This window comes from Elephas maximus, chromosome 16 (genome assembly GCF_024166365.1).
Source record: "Elephas maximus indicus isolate mEleMax1 chromosome 16, mEleMax1 primary haplotype, whole genome shotgun sequence".
In the NCBI taxonomy this organism is placed as follows: domain Eukaryota; kingdom Metazoa; phylum Chordata; class Mammalia; order Proboscidea; family Elephantidae; genus Elephas; species Elephas maximus.
Window position 1 is genome coordinate 19453592 of NC_064834.1, and position 18070 is coordinate 19471661.

Here is an 18070-nt window from a genome sequence, read left to right on the forward strand (position 1 = left end):
TTAAAAAAAAAAATTAACTTATTATCTCTTGAATGTTTCAGGTTTCCATTTGGAAATATCCAAATGTGAACATTCTTCAGGGTGTCTGGAAAATTTACTTGATCTTTTTCAATTCTTAGTAAAGGAAAAAATTATTTGAAAAATGTTTTCATGCTGTCAGCATTTCAGAATTAAAATAATATTGGGAGATTCCTATTATGGTACAAAAAAAATTTTGTTTTGAACGTTTAATTACAAAAATGGGGAAACAAATTACATTTCTTTTACGTATTATGTAACTGACCTATTTTTTTAAAATTGGTTTTTAGCTTATAGTTGCAACAACATGTATGGGAATAAATCATCCAATTTTTTCCCGTAAAATTTTTGATTTTTGTATTGTGGATGAAGCTTCTCAAATTAGCCAGCCAGTTTGTCTGGGGCCACTCTTTTATTCACGGAGATTCGTATTGGTAGGGGATCATCAGCAGCTCCCTCCCCTGGTGTTAAACCGGGAAGCAAGGTAAGCAGACATTTAAGCTTTCAATTTAAATAGTGTTTTTTTTTTTTTTTTTAAAATGTTTTATTGTGTTTTTGGTGAAAGTTTACACAGGAGATGACATTCTAATTTAATAATTTCTGCATATATTAATCAGTGACATTGACTACGTTTTTCACAATATATTGTCATTCTCATTATTTCCGTTCCGGTTCTGTTTCCCTTAATCTTGCTTCCATGTCCTCCCTTACCTTCTCATTGTTACTCAGTTGGGGGTCTGTGCCCTGGAACAGTTGAGCCAATGAAATGTACTCCAAGCTAGAAAGAGTGAGAAAGTTTATTCAGGAGATGTGTGCATCACCAGGGACCCAGCGGCAACACAGTCTGCATCTATAGAGGCCCAAAGAGCAATTTTAATGTCAGAGCTTATATATCACTTTGGCAAGGATTACCTAATGTTTTTAAGCACGTAGCCCACTGATGGTCTTATACGTTAGAAAACAACCCCAAGAAACTCCTCATTAAACTAAAGATGCATGTCTGACATCTGGACTCTAATTTGTATGTTTGTAATGGGCTGAAAAAAACATAAGAATCTCTCTGTTAGTGGAACTGGCCTGCCAAGTCCACTCTGACTGAGATAAGGAGCAGGAAAGAAAGTTGCAGATCAAAAGCACCAGGCAGCCTCCCTAGCTGCTGTCCTCCAGGCTGAAGGACATTTCTAAAGAGAACAAAGACAAGGAGAGAGACCAAGGCCACAGGAGCCGAGAGGGCTCCATACCCCTTTGGAAGAGACCAGTGCAGCTGGTGCAATAAAAAACGCTTATAGATTACTTAGAGCATCATTATGGTGTTAGTTATGTCAAGCTCTAAATCACCCATTTTGAATAGGAAATATGTTGCAAGGTTATTAGGGCCACATCATCTTTGATCTAGGGAAAATGTTTACCATTTGGTTTCATTTAGATGCTTATTTAGAGGAGCACAGCACTCATGAGTGATAATATTTTATGGTCCAATCTGTCATTAAATTGGATTCTTTTTTTTTCTTTAATTGTACTTTAGATGAAGGTCTACAGAGCAAACTAGTTTCTCATTAAGCAGTTAGTACACACATTGTTTTATGACATTGGTTAACAACTCCAAGGCATGTCAACACTCTCCCTTCTCAACCTTGGGTTTCCTATTACCAGCTTTCCTGTCCCGTGCTGCCTTCTAGTCCTTGCCCCTGGGCTGGTGTGCCTTTTCTGTCTCATTTTGTTTTATGGGCCTGTCTAATCTTTGCCTGAAGGGTGAACCTCGCGAGTGACTTCGTTGCTGAGTTAAAAGGATGTCCGGGGGCCATATTCTCGGGGGTTTCTTCAGTTTCTGTCAGGCCAGTAAGTCTGGTCTTTTTTACCCCTTTTTTCTATGTTTCATTGTGCTTAAAGTGAAAGTTTACAGTTCAAGTTAGTTTCTCATACAAAAATTTATACACATATTCTTATGTGACCCTAGTTGCTCTCCCTGTAACGTGACAGCACATTCTTCCTTTCCACCTTGGATTTCTCGTGTCCGTTCAGCCAGCTCCTGTCCCTTTCTGCCTTCATATCTTGCCTCCAGACAGGAGCTGCCCATTTAGTTTCATGTATCTACTTACTTTTTTTTTTTTTTATCTACTTAAGCTAAGAAGCACTCTCCTCACAAGTATCATTTTATGTCTTATAGTCCAGTCTAATCTTTGTCTGAAGGGTTGGCTTCAGAAATGGTTTCAGTTATGGGCTAACAGAGTTCAGGGGAAATTGGATTCTTTTTAAGGGACAGTTTCACACTGACAAGCCTGTATTTGATTTGTTGACAGAGCTCTTGGCATGAGTGAAAGCTTATTCAAGAGGCTGGAACAGAATAAGAATGCTGTTGTACAATTAACTGTGCAGTACAGAATGAACAGGTATTTGTAACAGTATCAGCTATAAATGAATTTTCCTGTTTGTTTTCATCTACCAAAACTAAAATTATTTTTGTAATTCCCTTAGTAAAATTATGTCCTTAAGTAATAAGCTGATATATGAGGGAAAGCTGGAGTGTGGATCAGACAAAGTGGCCAATGCAGTGATAAATCTACCTAACTTTAAAAATGTGAAGCTGGAGCTGGAATTTTATGCTGATTATTCTGAAAATCCTTGGCTGCGTGGAGTGTTTGAGCCAAACAATCCTGTTTGTTTTCTTAATACAAACAAGGTAAAAAGTGTTTTTTTCTTTATTTTTTTTCTCTTTTTGTCCTATTATTTAAATTTCTCAGTTTGCAATAGTGTATGCTCCACTAGAGCTTATTAGTTAAAAGGGAAAACTAGTGTACTTCTTGTCCTTCAACACACACAAGAAATCTTTTCCTACAGACTTAGTGTCTTTGGGAGGAGGTTTATTCTGAGACTGAGTCGACGTCAGCAGTGACTTTGGAAGATGGTGAGACAGAAGGTGAATTCAGGGTGTAATTACCAAAGGGCAGGTCACAAAGTGATCAGAAGATACAATAAATTGATGTCATTTTAAAGACCTATTTACAAATCTGTCACTAAACAAAAATCTTCACAAGGACATTAAATGACCTGATTTATTTCTAGGAACTGAGAAAGAGGTTTTGACCCTTTATTCCTACAGTTTTATGTAGTGTTTCTCTGTCTTTGTTTTTTTTTCTCTGCATTAATTTAAAGTCTTTTACATAAGTTCAAATAACAAACGTAGTGACCAGTGTGCATATTACTCTAAAATAATTTTGTTCTTTGTTGTTATTTGTGTCCCTGTGTGGGGCAAAGGATTAGCATGCTTGGCTGCTAACCTAAAGGCTGGTGCCTCAGAAGAAAGGCCTAGTGACCCACTCTTGGAAAATAAGCCACTGAAAACCCCGTGGAGCACAGTTCTTCCCTGACGCACACGGGGTGGCCACGAGGCAGAGGTGACTGGACGGCGACTGGTAGTGGTGGTTTTTATTAAGCTGAGTGGAGCCAGCTGGTGGTTGAAAATAGGTCCTCACGTGTACCTTCATGGAATGTTCATTCTCTTGGTTAACGATGCCCTTAGCATTTCAGGTTCAAGAATTTGATTTTATCGTAACACCTAATGGTAGGTGTACTCTAGGAAGTTTTTTCACATAAACTGATCTCACAAATGATTGCTCTTATAAGCCATAGTTTCAATTTATGGATTATAATTTACAATTATTTACCTCACAAATGATTGCTCAGATTCTTTTTTCTAACTTGAGGTGAAACCCACTTAGCATAAAATTAATCATTTTAAAGTAAACAACTCAGTGCCCAGATTCTTTTATTTTTGCTAGTCAGATTTCCTCTTCCTTAGCATGAAGATCGCAAATGAGCTGTTTTAAAAACATCCTTAGGGTTGCTTGGGAATAATATGAAAGCAAACTAATCTTTGCAGGACTTTACCAGGTGTGGTAGAACCTAGGCGCCCTGGTGGCACAGCGGTTAAACATTCAGCTGCTAACCAAAAGGTCGGCAGTTTGAATCCACCAGCTGCTCCTTGGAAATTCTATGGGGCAGTTCTTCTCTGTCCTGTAGGCTCGCTATGAGTCGGAGTCGACTTGACGGCAATGGTGTTTTTTTTGTTTGTTTATTTGGTAGACCCTAGGGAAACTTACCTTCTCCATTGTTTGTATAAAAGGCAACAAGAAAATGGAAAATGCACAGATATTGGAGCAAGATCTGTTGGCATCCTCACGCTACCGTTTATTGTGTAGCCCTTAGGCAAGTCAGTGATCTTTTCTGATCCTCTGATTTCTGTAACATGGGTGATGGTAAAGTAAAGCGTGTGGTGCACGCGCTCAGCTTTCCTAGAGATTTTAGCTGAACCATACCGTGTTTAAGCTTGGTTGCCTCTGCATGGTTTCTGAAAGTGAGTAACGTTATTCTTTTTTGTTGATACTTCTACCTTCATACAGACTGTGAAGGCTGTCTGTGCAGTTATAATACTCTTAACTTTACAGATGGTTTTGTAAGCAGGATGCATTTTTTTTTTTTCTATTTAGGTTCCAGCACCAGAACAAGTTGAAAAAAGTGGTGTGAGCAATATAATAGAAGCCAAACTCATAGTTTTCCTGACCTCGCATTTTATTAAGGTAATTTAGAATGTACTGTGAGTTTTATGGACTAATAAATATTAAGGTAGAAAGTTAAGGTTGTAAAGAACTTAAGCTCTGGCATTAACACTTGTGTATTAAGATAAAGAGACAGAAGCTTGATGAGTTTTATTTTGAGAGAAATTATCTAAGACGTATAATTTTTATAATGGTGTTTGGGGTTTCCATTCAGGGTAACTCGTAAATGTCAGATAATTCCAATTGTGTCGATACTATGCTGTAGCCAGTCTGATTAGGGATTGGAAACTTTTCTAGGTAAGGGATAGAAGAAAGTGAGATGGATTTTTCGTATTGTGTTTTGTCTGGCAGCACTGCTTAGTGGCATGCAAACCAATATGCTGTCATGAACCTCTGAAAGTCAAGGGAGCAATGTTTGAGGACATTATTTAATATTGGAAAATATGGACATAGAGCAAATTCAGTGGTTGTATTTATTCCTTGAGATAGGAGCATCTGCTGTAAACATCTGTTGGGCACATAAGTAAATATTCGATGTAATAGATTAGTTAAAGCTTAAATACCAAAAAAATCAGGATGTTTCACTTTAAGTTGTATGCTTTTCTGTTTAGGCTGGATGTAATCCATCTGATATTGGTATCATTGCACCATACAGGCAGCAGTTAAAGACAATCAATGATTTATTGGCACGTTCTTCTGTTGGACTGGTCGAAGTTAACACAGTAGACAAATACCAAGGAAGAGACAAAAGTATCATCCTGGTGTCTTTTGTTAGAAGTAATAAGGATGGCGATGTGAGTGAATCATATTTGTTACTGATTCGTTTGGGACGTTTTAAACATGGTTTTCTGTGTCATTTCTAATTTATAGATAGCTCTAGGCCTTTCTGTTTTGTTTTTACCTCTGCTTGATTATTTTTCTTGATCATGTGATGTATTTATATGGTTTTAAAAATATATGCAGATAAAGAGAAAGACATCTCCCTCCTATTCCCTCCCTTATCTACTCAGTTCCTACCACTTTTTCACAGATAATCATGTTATTTTGTTACTTTTGTAACATTCTAGAGTTTCTTTATGCATAAATAAGGAAATATGAATTTATATCTGTCCCTCCCCTTTACACAAAAAGTAATATACACGTATACATACTGTTCTGGGTCTTGCTTTTCCCATTTAATAAGATAGCTTGGAGATCATTTCATGTCAATTCCATAAAAATCAGGGTTTTTTACTTTCAGTTGTGTTCTCTGTTTAGGCTGGATGTGATCCGTCTGATACTGGTATCATTGCACCATTTCATTCTCTTTTTACAGCTACGTAGTTTTCCCTGTTTGGATGTGTCATATGTTTAACCACTCCCCTTAGTCTTTTAGTGTTACAATTTTTTATTACTTTACACACAGTGCTACAATGAGTTGAAATAGCTCTAATTCTTTATTGTATTATGTGTATTTAATAATTTTAAATTAGCCCCAATTTTTTGTGGTGTTATGTGTATTTAATAATTTTCAAACATGAAATATTTGACGTTGGCATGGTGGGCAAGTTTTTCCAGCTCCCTAGAATTTTAAAATGTGTCGATGAAGCTTTCCAGCAATCCATGTTTTTTAAAGTAGGAGAATAGTTCAAGGCAAGCCATGTTCCTTGTCAGAACACCTTCCAGTAATTGAAATATATGTAATCAGAAAACTCAAATAATTGCAAATAATGTTTCTTACAGCTTGGTGAACTCTTGAAAGATTGGCGCCGTCTTAATGTTGCTATAACCAGAGCCAAACATAAACTAGTTCTCCTGGGATGTGTGTCCTCACTAAGCCGCTATCCTCCTTTGGAGAGGCTACTTTATCATCTCAACTCGGAAAAATTAATATCCTTTTTGGCCTGCGTACGGTTGTGTTTGACTGTGCTGTTTTGTGTGCTATATTTATGTACTTGTGTAAATTAAAACACAATGCCCTGCGTTTTCCATGGGCATATTTCAAAGATCTGATTCTAGGAAGGAAAGAGAAAAACATTCACAGGGAGTATGGTTAAGCAAATAGTAAAATAATGAAGGTGATGAAGCAGGATAGTTTGTGAAATGAGAAAAGGAAAAAGTGGGGCTTGATTTGTTCTCCTAAAGCTATATGCCACACATTTAGGAAAATCGGCTATTTCTTCTGATCCCTTTTACCCTGCATTTAGAATACATATATTTATTTTTTAATCAGGACAAAACATGGAGAATGGATAATTACTTGTCATATAGTAGATTATTTTTAAAATGGATTACCTTTAAAAGAAATTATGTAAAGATCTTAGGATACGATATATAAACCTTATTGCTTAAGTTGGATTGCTTAAATTGGGGCCCTGGTGGCAAAGTGGTTAAGCTTTTGGCCGCTAACCAAAAGACTGGCAGTTCAAATCCACCAGCCACTTGTTGGAAACCCTATGGGGCAGTTCTATTCTGCCCTGTAGGGTTGTTGTGAGTCAGAATTAACACCACGGCAATGGATTTGGTTTGTTTTTTTTTTAATTAAGTACATAATTATCCATAAAATGCCATAAGAATCTTAACATTTATTTATTTGTCCTGTAAACCAAATTACAAAGTGTTAAAGAATGTCATAAAATGTTTTTTGTGTGATTCCATATTGTGTTGAATATATCTTCCTTAATTTATTTTATGTTATTGATCTTCCATCAGGAGAACATGACAGTCTTTGTCATGCATTGGGTGATTTTCAAAGAGGATAAAACACTATTTCCCTTGCCTTCTTCATATTAGGACAGTGGCTTCCTCTAGCTGGTGCCAGGCTGGTTAGACTGAAGATAACTCTTACCCCAAGGGTACAAAATGAAGTAAATGTGCTCTGTTCAGAGTTCTCTTTTTTTTTTTTTTTGGTATAATCTTCTTAAACACAAAGTTTGCCACCCTACAAAATTTAACGCAGTATTTATTTTCTCAGTACAAGTCTACCCAAAACTGTGAAGAGCCTACATTTATGTATATTATAAATGTGTTTTTTATGTGACCTGGGAAAAAAGATAAAATGTTTACCAACTGTAAAAATGGTTTAACTTTTGAATTTAAGGGTAAACTTTTAAGTCTAAAATATCCAGATTAATTCGATTTTATAGATTTTGTGGGAAGAATTTTGTTTATTAGAAAGACTGGGTAAAGAAAGTCGGTTTGTTTTCATCATTTAAACACAATCTTGTGATGATGAGAACACAGGCGTGATTCTTCTCTGTATTTCTAGGCCCCCCAATCAAAGGCCATTTTGTTGTGTTTTTCCCTGCCAGCAGATATGTTTTCACATTCAACCTAGCCTTTTAAATTATGGCCTATTAATTGATTACTTCCTGTTAATTCCCTGCTCCCATCCCCCTTTTTATTTTCAGTATCTTATAATAGATTTCAGTATAAAAGAAAATAATGCTTACTCTTTTTGATAGGAAATTGATGACAAATTAAAAAGTCATATTCCTATTTTCATCATGAATGCCCCTTTGTTTCTGGGCATTATTCAGTTTTCTCTTTTTATGTTAAGATGGTTGTGTAAAACGAAATTGCCTCAAAATCATTAACTGTGTCTATGGTGACAGCCTTTAACCTAGTGTTTACATCCTCTGGGGGAAATCTTTCATTTCTCTCAAGGATTTTTTTTTTTTAATTTTTTAAATGAATGTTAAATATGTTAAAATTGTGGCTTCTACCTGAGGCGGCTTTTAAATTATTATTGTTCTTTGAAGTTTTTGTTAAATAAATTCTCTTCTGTCAGATCTTACTGTGTCATTTAGCAACACTGAATAATAATAATAATTAAGTTCAGGGTTGCCCAGCATTTTTTTCAGTAGTGATAGGTGAATATTGTCATGCTCTAAAGCTGAAACCAAGAAGTGTTGACATTATAAAGAGCTTTATGAAGGACACAAGAACAAGAATGGACTTGGTCATGGAGAGTGGCCAGACAGGAAAAACTGGAAAGATTATAGTGATAGAGCTTAACTATTGGTTAGATAGCATCAGGATATAAAACAGGAAGGAATCTAAGAGAATTTTAGTTTCTGGGAGTGAGGTGAATAGGAAAGTTTTTTTGGTTTGGTCAGTGGCTACTTCATTCCAAGATTTGCCTGAAAAGTAAGTTGTGTAAAGAGCCTGGGGAGAAGTTCCATGTTTCCTGTCATTTCTGGATTAGTTTCTATTACAATACTCTGGCCATTTAAGTACTTCAAAGAGTTGGGATGTTTTCTCTGTACAGGTGCTGTGAGGCCCTCAAGAAGCTAACAGTGCAGTACAAGTATTGTTATTGGACCAAGTGGGTCCCTGCCCGGTCGCTGTAAGGTCAAGAGACAAGACACAGCTTTGCAGAAAGAGAAAGCAGTTTATTGCAGAGCAGCAATGCAAGGAGCAAGGGGCTTGCCCAGATCTGACTCCTTGAGCAGGGGTTAGATTACAGTCTTTATGGGGAATCTAATTTAGGAAGTTATAGGTAATTTATCAATTTTCTGGGAAATCTCATATACAGGTATTTCGGGGCTCAGCTGCACTGCGCATGTTCCGCGGGCCAGATCTGGTTCAGGATGGTTCTTGCCTTCTACTTTGGCCTTGGTTTCTTGAAACACCTGGTGTTTTTCTGCAAACCAAGCTAACAAAGTGGTTAAGCAAGGGGCATGGGGGAGGTTGGCTAAGAAACAGAAGTACACTGGGGTGATTGAATAAGAAACAGATACTGGGGTGACCGAGGCACAGGCCTTGGCATCAGGATCACATCTACTCCAAGGACTAAGATGGCAGTGGCTACAGATGACTAACCTTATTGGGTGGATACTCACTTTATGCAGTCCCTGAGCAAAGCACCATAAGCCTAGACAAGGCCTTCCTCACAGTATAAAGTCATGATACGAAGACAATATAACCATTCCAGTGGCCTTATTCCTGACTTAGTTCAGACTTTCTGGCTCCTGACTTCTCCCTCTAGCTGCCTTCTGTGGTTCCTTTCTTCCCTTCTCATCCCTTACTCTAAAGGCAGGTCTTCCACAGAGCTTCAGACTCAGTACACGCAAAATAGAAATTTCCATTTCATCTAATGCCTTTCTCCGGTGATCCCTATTTCTGTAAATGGCACCATCTATATCATAGTTACCTGAGCTTTAAAACCTCGGCATAATTTTTCTTTCTTTAAAAAAATATTATTCTCAGAAGAACTAGATGGTGCCTGGCTACAACCGATGACTGCCATGACGGAACACAACAGAGAATCCCTGAAGGAGTAGGAGAGCAGTGGACTGCAGACCTCAAATTCTTGTAAAAAGACCAGAGTTAATGGTCTGACAGAGACTAGAAGGACCCCGGAGGTCATGGCCCCCAGACCTTCTGTTAGCCCAAGACAGGAACCATTCCCAAAGCCAACTCTTCAGACAGGGATTAGACTGGACTATAAGACAGAAAATGATACTGGTGAGGAGTGAACTTCTTGGATCAAGTAGACACATGAGACTATGTGGGTAGCTCCTGTCTGAAGGGGAGATGTGAAGGCCGAGGGGGACAGAAGCTGGCTGAATGGACAGAGAAAAACAGGGTGGAGAGAAGGAGTGTACTATCTCAGGGGGAGAGCAACTAGGAGTATACAGCAAAGTATGTATAAGGTTTTGTATGAGAGCCTGACTTTGTAAACTTTCACTTAAAGTACAAAAAAATTAAAAATAAAATATTGTTCCCCTTTTCTGATTATAAAGCAGTACATGATCTTAGTGAATATTTCAAACAGTAGAGATTTTGAGATTTTGGAAAATGATTTTTGTTTGTAAGAGTAGTAATAACTACTGGTAGTTTGATGTATGACAATCTAGACTGGTGTTTAAAAAATAATAATTACCATAACCCACAGTAAGAAATACTTTCTATATCATGACACTATAAATTTTTTTTTTTTGAGGTCTGTTTGTGTTTAATCAGACAAAATGCAAAGTATTTACAACAGTCCTAGGTCCCTCCCACCCCTTAAGCCTGGGGCATGGAATGTGGAACCCCAAGGCCCTGCCCAGAGCCAGGGGTCCCCCAGGCCTCTGCATAATCATCTGAAATCTACAAAACACTGTTTGTTTTTTTAAAAAAGAAAAAAGAACAGTATTAGGACACCTTGTACAAAGGGCCTTGGGCAGTCAGAGGGGGTTTTGAGAGCACACTGGGGTGAGCGAGCCCAGATTGGACTGGGATGGATGGAAGACTTGGTAATAAACACGAATGAGAGGAAAAGTCAAAATTTCATAGGCAGGCACTGCTTGGCCTCCTTTCTGGCTGGCAGGGCCTGGCTGGCTCAAGAAACCCAGGCAGTGAGAATGTTATTGCTATGATGGGGGTCATGGGGGAAATGTACAACATGTCGGGGCGGGGGGGGGACACAGTGGGGGTGTTTTTACATGTTAAATATGGACACACATGGAGGCACACATACGTGGACACACATACACATATACATACACACGGGCCTTTGGCAAGATGCTCACAAACTGTCAGCTACCCCTTTTACAGTTGGGCACACTGAGGCCCAGGGAAGGGCCACCACATACTCCAGGCTGAAGAGCAGAGCTATGGCCAAAACACAGTCTCCTGATGCCCTAGGGCTGGACTCACTATGAGATGCCAGGCCACAGGGTCTGGATAGGAGCTGAGCACTTGTGGAGGCCATGGCCACATGACAAGGAGGTCCTGGTGCATGGCAGTGGACACCCTCATCCTCTCACTTCAGCCTGACACTCAGTTCCCTACTTGGGATCTCAGAGGGGCCAGTGGGGAGAAGAGCAGGGGCCAGGCCTTGAAATACCACAGGACAAACTAGGGAAAGGAGGACCTTGGGGCCCCCCTAAGGCCAGGTCAGGACCTCCCAGCCTCTTGGGTCTTCTACTTCTGCTTGATTGCCTCTGGAGCCTGAGAGCTCACTCCCTTTCATGGTTGACTAGCTCCGAAGGTCAAAACCACCCACATTCTGATTGAAGCCTATCTTCCTGTAGCTTCCACCCCTCAGTCCTAGCTCATCCCCTTCCAGTCTCTTCCCGTGACAGCCCTGCTGAGATCTGCAGCCAGGAGTAGCCTCATCAGGCCCCTTGTTCCCTGGGATGCTCCAGTTTGTCCAAGAAGCTTCCTAAGGAAGACAGGGTGAGTAGCGGGTTCTGATCCCACCTCAAGCCTGGACTGCTCTGAGGCCTTGGGCAAGTCACGGCCCCTCTCTGGACTTAAGTTTCCCCATGGGGGCAAGAACTTGATGATTCTTTAAGGGTCCCTCAGGTCTAAGCAGGGCAGGGTTTGAGGGGGGGTACCCACACCACCCACCATCAAGTCAAGCTGGGCCTCACTATTTATTCTTTGTATTTCTGATTCACCCTAAAATTTTCCATTCTATTCCATTAGAATATTCCATTAGAAACAAAGCTGATTACAACCTCATTAAATTGCTTTCATGTTCTACTAATAGGCTGGAACCCTTGGTTTATAATATAGATTATTCTCTAATACAGTACTTTATTTCTTTGTATATTTGTTGTAAACATACTAAATTAAAATTTTTTTTATTCTGTTTTAGGTGAAAGTTTACAGCAAATTAGATTCCCCTCATGCCATTGTTTAGTTTTTACAATGTCAGCGTTCTCTATTTCCATTCTGTTTGTTGTGTTTCCATTGATCTAGCTTCCCTTCCCCTCCTTGCCTCTTGTCATGGATTAAATTGTGTTCCCCAAAAATATGTGCCAACTTGGCTAGGCCATGATTCCCAGTATTGTGTGATTGTCCACAATTTTGTCATCTGAAGTGATTTCCCTATGTACGGTAAATCCTACCTCTGTGATGTTAATGAGGCAAGATTAGAGGCAGTTATGCTAATGCGGCAGGACTCAATCTATAAGATTAGGCTGTGTCTTAAATCAGTCTCTTTTGGGATAGAAAAGAAGTCAGCAGAGAGACACGGGGACCTCAAACCATCAAGAAAGCAGTGCCGGGAGCAGAGTGTGTCCTTTAGACCTGGAGTTCCTGTGCAAAGAAGCTGCTAGACCGAGGGAACGTTGATGACAAGGATCTTCCTCCAGAGCCGACAAAGTCTTCCCCTGGAGCTGGCACCCTGAATTCAGACTTCTAGCCTACTGGACTGTGAGAGAATAAACGGCTGTTTGTTAAATCCATCCACTTGTGGTTTTCCTGTTACAGCAGCACTAGGTGGCTAAGATACCTATTAAGTTTTTTGTTTTTTTGCTATTCCCTTTCCTGTTTGTAATCAAGTTGTGACCTCTATCTAATAATTTGTCTGTTGCTTCATTACCATTTATGCAGCTCAGCCCAGCTGAAATCATTTGTGGCAAAATCTTGTAACTGTTGAATGTAGGTGACTGGCATGTGGAAAAACTGAAGGTAGTAAAAGAAAAAAAAAATCAGCCTAAAAATTTTTCATTATACATCAAAGCAATATCCATGTGAGAGCTGAGAATCAGCAGGCTGCATCCCCTGGGTCCATCTTGGTTCACACTTCACAAGATGGATTCCAAATCACTTTAGGGGTTGGATTTAACTAGGTAGATAGCTTACTGTACCCTAACTGATATAACTTAAACCGTCATTTGCAAGTTTTTGTTTCCTCCTTAAAATGGGAAAAGACCAGCTTTATCTCAACACCTCTTGCCCTTGATTAGTGAGACAGTTGCTTGCTGCTTTTTTATGAACCAGTGTATTTACTGGAGTTCTAGTTGCACAGTGGTTAAGAGCTAAGCTGCTAATCAAAAGTTTGGCAGTTCAAACCCCCCAGCTGCTTCTTGGTAAACCCTTTGGGGCAGTTCTACCGTGTCCTATAGGGTCACTATGAGTCGGAATTGACTGGATGGCAATTTTTTGTGTGTGTGTGTACTTACTGGTTTCCTATGGACCACAGTGGCCCTATCTGAAACCGATTATGGGGATGGCGCAGGACCGGACAGCTTTCCCTCCATTGTGAGTCAGGCGGCTGGAAGGCAGCTAAGGACAACAATTTACTGGTTTAAATATCGTGATTTGGAGCTGTCTAAATAGTTTTGGTAGACTTCCGCAATTCTTTTGGTGCCCTATGAGTTTATGAAGAAAAAAAGGAAATGGTTAGGCGTATTAGATTAAAACCAGCCAGCCCTGTGGTTGGAAACCTTTGCAGGTGGCTAGGCACCCTTTTTTGGTTTAGGCACCCTTTTTTACGCACCCTTTGGAAATCCGGCCGTTGCGTGCTAGCGAAGCCCCCACGGTGGGAGGCTGGTGGTCCGACCAGGGTCTCCTGCGCGCTCCTTTCCCTCTCCTTACCCTCCTGGTGGAGGCGAAGAGACTTAGCAAGGGCGGGTTTTCTCTCCGGCTGGCTGCAAACTCCTCGCCCGACCCGTGCGTGATGCCGTCCCCCGCCCGCTGCTCTGCCCTCCTTGCCAGGCGGCCGGGGCCGCTAGGGCGTCCTCCGGCCGCCGGGGGCGCTGTGGGCTGCGGCGGGCTTGGCTGCGACGCCGTGGCGGCCGCCGCGGGCCTGGAAGGAGCGGGCTGCTGACGGGACTCGGGGAATCCCTCGCCTGAGACCGCGCCGCCGCCGCCCCCGCTATGGGTAAGGGGAGCGGGCCAGGAGCAGACGCTGCACTCTCCGTCCCGGGCTAGGAAGGCCGCAGCCGGACGAGGAGAACCTGGGGGCACTAGGGTCGCCGGAACGGAACTGGGGCCCGAACCCGGGGCTGGGGCCGGGCGGGGACAGCCCAGAACTCGGGGTCGCCCAGGGTCGCCATGGCAACGCGCAGCGGGCCCTGGTTCCTTTCCTCCCCAGTTCCTCTTCTGGGGCCTAGTGGGCGAGCCCTCGCGGTCCGACGCCTTCCAGGAATCGAGGACAGGGCCAGCCGGGGTGCCGCTCCGAGGCTGCAGCCAGACTCGGGCTCGAACGATGACTTTCCAGGTTTGGGGGTGGCGGAGGGCAGAAGTACCTCAGATTCCGGCGTGGGTGGACGACGCCGAGGGCGGGAGCTGGGGAGCAGTGCCGCGCACGACCCGGGGTGAGCCCTCCGCCAGGGCCTTGGGGGCGTCCAGATGCCTTTGGGCACCCTTGTTGGGAGGGAGAGAAGGAAGCTGGGAAGGGGGCCAGGCCGGGCAAGACGCGAGGCTGGCCGTTTGCTTGGTCACCCTGCGCACCTGCGGCCCGGCCTGCGGATCGAGTTCAAGGGAGACACATCCCTGACCCGGACTCCAGCCCAGGTGTGGCCGCGGTCTCAAGGCTGCTCGGCGTGGAAGCTGCCAGCGCCTGGCACGGACCTGCAGTGGAGCAGCTGCAGAGCCGCCCTTTGTCTGGGTGTCGCATCGGACTGTGATGGGCAGTGTTAAGAAAAATGGGAATTGCCACAGATTATGGAACGCTAAGTGGTTTTATTCCCGGAATAAAGAGGGAGTCATACGACGATGCCGATTTGAAAAAATGATTTCCTATGTGCAGATTTTTCCATCAGACAGCTTGATTATAACAGTTGTGGCTGTTTGCGTTTTAAGTTGCTTAGGATTCAGTGTCAGGCTTCATGCCTCTCTATTTGAGATCAGAACTAGAATATTATTAGATCACTGAGATTCCTGAATTTTTGTCCAGTGAAGGAAAACTAGACGCTGTGTTTACTTGGACTAGTAAATCAGTATAACATTTCATAATGTCTGGCAAACTGCTTCATTTTTCTGCACCACGGTTTTGTCATCGGTGTTTCCTGGAAGTATTCCTGTCAGCGGTAACAGTTATGCAGTGGTGAAAGAATGGGGAAGCATCTGAGTTCCTAAGTATACTTTATGGGAATGAAAAAAATGTTTTTGTGAACTGAAAATACAATTAAAAACAAAAGTTTTTTTTTTTTTTTAACTTTAAGGCATCATTAGCTTCGTGGTCAAATCAAAACAGTGGGCATCATCACCTGTGTGGAAGGGCGGGGAATTTTAATGTGAAAATGGTCCCTGCTTTTGTTTCTGCTTGGGAAATACAGGAGTCATGCAATATAGAACTGCCATGTGCACTGTACTTCACACACCAGTGAGAATGAACAGCAGTGAGAAATAGGCCAGAGAGTTAAAATGACTGAAAAAATTAAGTGGCTTCTCCTGTATCCCCTTATTTGTCAGTGTATTTTTTTTTTATAATTTTTATTGTGCTTTAAGTGAAAGTTTACAAATCAAGTCAGTCTCTCACGCAAAAACCCATACACACCTTGCTACACACTCCCAATTACTCTCCCCTAATGAGACAGCCTGCTCTCTCCCTCCACTCTCTCTTTTCGTGTCCATTTCGCCAGCTTCTAACCCCCTCCACCCTCTCATCTCCCCTCCAGGCAGGAGATGCCAACATAGTCTCAAGTGTCCACCTGATCCAAGAAGCTCACTCCTCACCAGCATCCCTCTCCAACCCATTGTCCAGCCCAATCCCTGTCTGAAGAGTTGGCTTCAGGAATGGTTCCTGTCCTGGGCCAACAGAAGGTCGGGGGGCCATGACCACCGGGGTCCTTCTAGTCTCAGTCAGACCATTAAGTCTGGTCTTATAAGAATTTGGGGTTTGCATCCCACTGCTCTCCTGCTCCCTCAGGGGTTGTCTGTTGTGTTCCCTGTCAGGGCAGTCATTGGTTGTAGCCGGGCACCATCTAGTTCTTCTGGTCTCAGGATGATGTAGTCTCTGGTTCACGTGGCACTTTCTGTCTCTTGGGCTTGTAATTGCGTTGTGTCCTTGGTGTTCTTCATCCTCCTTTGCTCCAGGTGGGTTGAGACCAATTGATGCATCTTAGATAGCTGCTTGCTGGCGTTTAAGACCCCAGACACCACTCTTCAAAGTGGGATACAGAATGTTTTGTTAATAGATTTGATTATGCCAATTGACTTAGATGTCCCCTGAAACCATGGTCCCCAGACCCCTGCCCCTGCTACGCTGGCCTTCAAAGCATTCAGTTTATTCAGGAAACTCCTTTGCTTTTGGTTTAGTCCAATTGTGCTGTCAGTGTATTTTAATTTATCTGTCATGCTAGTTATGGCTGATGCATGAATCTTAGCATTTTAACTACCTTTTGTTTGATTGCCAATTTATTCTGAGCATTTTTGCCTTGGAATTCACCCTTAGATCGATCCTGCTGTCTACCTTTCACATGAGACCCTTAGACGTTGTTTTTGTGACCCCAAACTTACCTCTATAGAAAGTCATTAAAAAAAAAAACAAAAAACCTCATTCTTTCTGAAGAGGTACCTCAAAAGTAAAACAAATACAGGAGAATGGACAATTTCCAAGATCTTGAAAATAATTAATGAACTTTGGCAGGAGCAGGCAAGGGAGTCTTCTGTTGTATGTGTGAAAAGTTAACGAAGGGGTGTAGGTTAGGTGGGGAGACATTCGGTATTTGTCAACCAAGGAAAAGCAAACCAACGTTGGTTTAGAGGGGAAGGAAAGAGTTTATGTTGTTTTCAGTGTCACGCCTTGCAAATGATGTCGCACTCCTTTCTTGTACTTTCAGCTACAAAAGACCCCACAGCAGTAGAGAGAGCGAACTTACTAAACATGGCTAAACTGAGTATCAAAGGACTCATTGAATCTGCTCTCAGCTTTGGCCGTACTTTGGATTCCGACTACCCCCCCTTGCAGCAGTTCTTTGTTGTTATGGAACATTGTCTGAAACACGGTCTTAAAGGTATCTTGAGATTTTAAAAAATTAATCAACTTCAGGAACCTTTCCTCCCTTGCCATCTTAAACAGTCTTGAAAATGTATTTTTTTGAGGCCATGATTTCTGTTACTTTGCATTTGAATATATTGAGTGGGTTGATCGTGGGAGAAGGTATCCTACTGCTTTATAGGAAGGAGACTGCATTTCTAGTGGGTGGTCTTCAGAAAATGGTTAGTTGTTAGTGTTTTGTAAAAAGCATATTTGATGTGTAAGGTTTTTCCACATACTAACTGAAATGGATTCCATTTTCTAGGACAATTACAGAAGTTTTTTTAAATTTTAAACTCGTTGATTTTTATATGAGCTCTGTTAATAGCCCTATAGAACAAATACACTAAAACTGTTGATTGCTGAAACAGAAATGTCCTTACTGCGTGGGAACAAGTATCTAGAAAAAGAACCTTCTGAGTTGGGACTGTAGAAATATGACTGATCCCTGATAATGATGATAATAGCAGAATAATTATATTCTCTTATATAGTTTGTAATGAGTTACTGTGATATATAATTTTTTATATTTAATTACTTAAACTTTACATAATAACCTTTAACTTAACGGTATTAATAATAATTGTTGTTAGTTTTGGTCTCTCGTTCATGTGATCAGCACCTGTGTAGAGGGCTATGTGAATACGAGTTGGATACTAGGGAGACTGTAATAAAGTAAAAGAAGCTTGGCTGTTGTTAGTATGTTAGGAACCTGGGTATGTTAGAAAGGCCTCGAAGTTCTGAGTATGGAGAATGAAAGTGATATTAAGTGTAAAAAGTGAAAAAGGAGGTTTACTTAAACATGGTTTTT

At 41.4% G+C, this 18070-nt stretch overlaps 2 protein-coding genes across 12 annotated transcripts in view; both read left to right on the top strand.

Annotated features, from left to right (window-relative positions):
- Positions 1-8035, top strand: part of LOC126059477 (graves disease carrier protein) — a 281521-nt gene extending 273486 nt beyond the window's left edge. For 4 of the 7 annotated variants that reach the window (XM_049855148.1, XM_049855150.1, XM_049855147.1 and 1 more), the window contains 7 exons: positions 309-502; positions 2319-2408; positions 2494-2698; positions 4506-4595; positions 5186-5368; positions 6297-6443; positions 7247-8030. In XM_049855148.1, coding sequence (XP_049711105.1) covers positions 309-502; positions 2319-2408; positions 2494-2698; positions 4506-4595; positions 5186-5368; positions 6297-6443; positions 7247-7315 — 978 coding nt within the window. In that variant the 3' untranslated portion in view covers positions 7316-8030. Of the gene's footprint in view, positions 1-308; positions 503-2318; positions 2409-2493; positions 2699-4505; positions 4596-5185; positions 5369-6296; positions 6444-7246 lie in introns of those variants that run through there. The other 3 variants (XM_049855152.1, XM_049855151.1, XM_049855153.1) reach the window with 3 other exon arrangements.
- Positions 8036-14042: 6007 nt separating this feature from the next.
- Positions 14043-18070, top strand: part of RUFY2 (RUN and FYVE domain containing 2) — a 67329-nt gene continuing 63301 nt past the window's right edge. Inside the window, exons 1-2 of one of the 5 annotated variants that reach the window (XM_049855174.1) lie at positions 14043-14157; positions 17063-17236. In XM_049855174.1, coding sequence (XP_049711131.1) covers positions 14154-14157; positions 17063-17236 — 178 coding nt within the window. In that variant the 5' untranslated portion in view covers positions 14043-14153. Of the gene's footprint in view, positions 14158-14194; positions 14594-17062; positions 17237-18070 lie in introns of those variants that run through there. The other 4 variants (XM_049855172.1, XM_049855176.1, XM_049855173.1 and 1 more) reach the window with 4 other exon arrangements.